Raw genomic sequence first — 3,240 nt, 5'->3', positions numbered from 1 at the left:
TTGTTAAGAGTGAAAGATACCTTTCTCTAGGGGGAAATCAATATTTCCTTAAAAAAAATTAATGTCTCATTTTCCACTATAATTCATTACGTTTACTTGTCTTGTCTCTCTCTTTTCCACTTTTATGTCGGTTTTCTTTAGATTTTTTTTTGTGAGGAAAAAAACAAAAGAAAAAAAAACTTTTTCCCTTGATGTTTTCCATGAAAAATCAGTTTCCTTTGAAAATATTTTCTATTGAAACAAACAGAACCTTAATCTAAGTTAGCCTATCTTAAATGCGTAACAAATCAACAATCGTTAAAAGAAATAACAAGCACAATATAAATACGACCTGCATCATTAAAGCCGTAAAGACACACATGCATGAGGAGAGTTGCCTCACAAGGAACACGTTATATGTAGCATTAGGGAAATTGCCAACGTGTGACTTTTAGATTTGTTTGAGCTAGTGTTTAGTTGAATTTACTTTGTTTATATTTTATGTTACTTAGTTAGGTTTAACTTAATTTAACTTAATTTATATTGTCTGAAACTTTTTTTATCTGAAAAATATTATAGGCTGACAAGGTCTCATATGAGAATACAAAACTATTACTACTCCCTCCGTCTCTTTTTGTTTTTTACGTTTGGTATTTTGCACGCGTTTTAACGACTAATTAATGTGCATTGAGATTCTTCTAAATTTTTCATGTAAACGAGGAAAATTACGTTTATTTATAATGTTTTCACTCTTATCAAAATTCTGATATTGGGAAAATGAGAAAAAGTTAATGTCTTTATGGAAAAGTGTGAGGGATTAAATGACCCAATTGATTTTATTGGTTAATATAATAATTGAGCATAAATTTTGATAGAATATTAAATCATTTATGTGATAATATAAAAGGAAATGTAAAGAACATTTTAAAATACCCAAAAAGAAAACGTAAAAAACAAAAAGAGACGGAGGGAGTATTAGACAAGACCTCACTAGTATGATAGTACGTACAATTTAATTGATTGTTGTCCCAACTCTTTTGTAATTTATCAAAATTATGATTCATGTTCGTATAATTTATTTATAACAAAAAAAGAATCCTATGCTACAACTTACAACTCTAGTAGGCAAAGCAAACCCATCATATCAAAGAGCCATATACAAGTTGTTTATATAATCCTACAGTCCTATAACGTTACAAACCATACACATCTCATCCCTAACAATGGCCAAATCTGAGCAAGAAACAATGGCCAAATCTGAGCAAGAAACATCCATCAAACTTGTTTCAGAATGCTTTGTAAAACCAAAATATGAGATTAAATCCGCTAAGCAACCTTACCACTTAGGTCCCATGGATCTAGTTATGTTAACTATCGATCCTATACAAAAAGGTCTTGTCTTTACAATAAAGAATTCCCCACTCTTTTTGTCATCCGAATCCCATGATAATATTGAAATTATTCGAACCAAAGTTGTGTCACGTTTATTAGAAAAGCTTAAACACTCACTTTCTATAGCTCTAGTCCACTTCTACCCGTTAGCAGGTCGTTTCACTACACAAAAACAACCCGAGCATAACACGAGCTTGGTCTTTATTGATTGCAACAAAGGTCCCGGAGCGCGGTTCATCCACGCTACTTCCCTTGACTTTACTATCTCCGATATACTTTCACCGGTTGATGTTTCCATCGTTCATTCTTTCTTTGATCTCGGTGAAAAGCATGTAAACTACGATTGTCATACTAAGGCGTTGCTATCGATCCAGGTAACAGAACTTTTAGATGGGGTGTTTATTGGGTTTAGCATGAGTCATAGTGTGGTTGATGGTACCTCTTTTATTCATTTTGTCAATACCTTGTCTGAAATTTTTAAATCTGATGATTTTACCACTATTTCACGTGCCCCAATACTTAATTATAGGCCTTGTGATATTCCGATCCTTAAATTTCCGTTTCTTGATGTGGAGGGGTTTATATGTCGTGCGTATAACCCTGGGCCGTTAAGGGAAAGAATCTTCCACTTTTCACTAAATTCGATGCTGAGACTCAAGGCCATGGCTAACCAAGAATGTGGTACCCAAAATGTTTTATCATCTTTCCAAGCTTTGACTGCGGTTGTATGGAGGTCCATCACCCGAGTTCGGAACTTACCAAAGGATGAGCAAACCACGTGTTTTATGGCTATGGGTTCTCGAACTAGGCTCAACCCGCCTCTTTCGGATGACTATTTTGGGAATTTTATGATTAGTACCAAATTTGCTTGCAAGGCAGAGGAATTATTGGGTAACAGTTTAGGTTGGGTAGCAATGAATTTACGTAAAATCATTATGTCCACTGACGAGAAATCGATACTTGCTACGTACAAAGCATTGGCTGATTCCCCAATAGTGATTCCGCGTGAAACGATCCCCGGTCCTCATGGGATGACCAGAGTAATAATTGGAGGATCTTCAAGGTTCGATATGTATGGGCCTGAATTTGGATTGGGTCGAGCTTTGGCCGCTCGCATGGGTTATGGGAATAAGGATGATGGGAAAATAACAGCAAATCCTGGGTGTGAAGGAGGTGGAAGTGTTGATTTGGAAATTTGCCTTAGGCCTCATATTATGGCCTCTCTTGAAGTTGATCAAGAGTTTATGGGTTTTGTGTCCTAGATAGTACGTGTAGATCAATATGAGTATGTAACTACTTTGATCGCAATTGATATGGTGGATTTGTATGTAAGAAAATTTATACAAGACCGCCTTATATGTAAGACTAAATTTTTACCAAATAAATTTACTTTTTAGTTACTCAATGTGATAATATAATATAATTATATAATTTATTATTAGTTTTTTTTGACGGGATACTATTATTAGTTATACACTTATGCTGTCCGACCAAATATTTAAACACCAATTACATTTTTAACGTTAACGTACAATAACCGTCTTACGCATATAAGGGTCTCGTAAGAAATACACCCCAAAAGTTATTACCACGTATAATAAATGAGCAAAATAAACAACACCGAAAATATAACTAACAAATAACAATATGTTAGCTGCCCCCTGCGTACCTAATAGAAAACACAAATTCTTATTTACATGTGGTGTACGATAAATATTGTACACCGACGTTAAAGTTGACGTAAAATACTTAAAAGTTACCATTATATATGTAAAAGTTATCTACTTTTTAGTAATAAATTTTTTTCATTTTAATAAAATAATATTTCTACAAAATCACCAATACTTGTATAAAATTAATCATTTAACA

At 33.7% G+C, this 3,240-nt stretch overlaps 1 protein-coding gene across 1 annotated transcript; it reads left to right on the top strand.

The window, feature by feature from the left end:
- The first annotated feature begins 1,105 nt into the window (after positions 1-1,105).
- LOC110787244 (uncharacterized acetyltransferase At3g50280-like) lies at positions 1,106-2,776 on the top strand. The gene has a single exon (XM_021991826.2). It carries the CDS (start codon positions 1,203-1,205, stop codon positions 2,631-2,633), a length of 1,431 nt encoding a protein of 476 aa, XP_021847518.1. The 5' UTR covers positions 1,106-1,202; the 3' UTR covers positions 2,634-2,776.
- The last annotated feature ends 464 nt before the right edge of the window (positions 2,777-3,240 follow it).

The sequence above is a fragment of the Spinacia oleracea genome, chromosome 3 (genome assembly GCF_020520425.1).
Source record: "Spinacia oleracea cultivar Varoflay chromosome 3, BTI_SOV_V1, whole genome shotgun sequence".
NCBI classification, from domain to species: Eukaryota; Viridiplantae; Streptophyta; class Magnoliopsida; order Caryophyllales; family Amaranthaceae; genus Spinacia; species Spinacia oleracea.
Note: the sequence above shows the minus strand (reverse complement) of the source record. Positions and strands in the feature narration are given on the sequence as shown.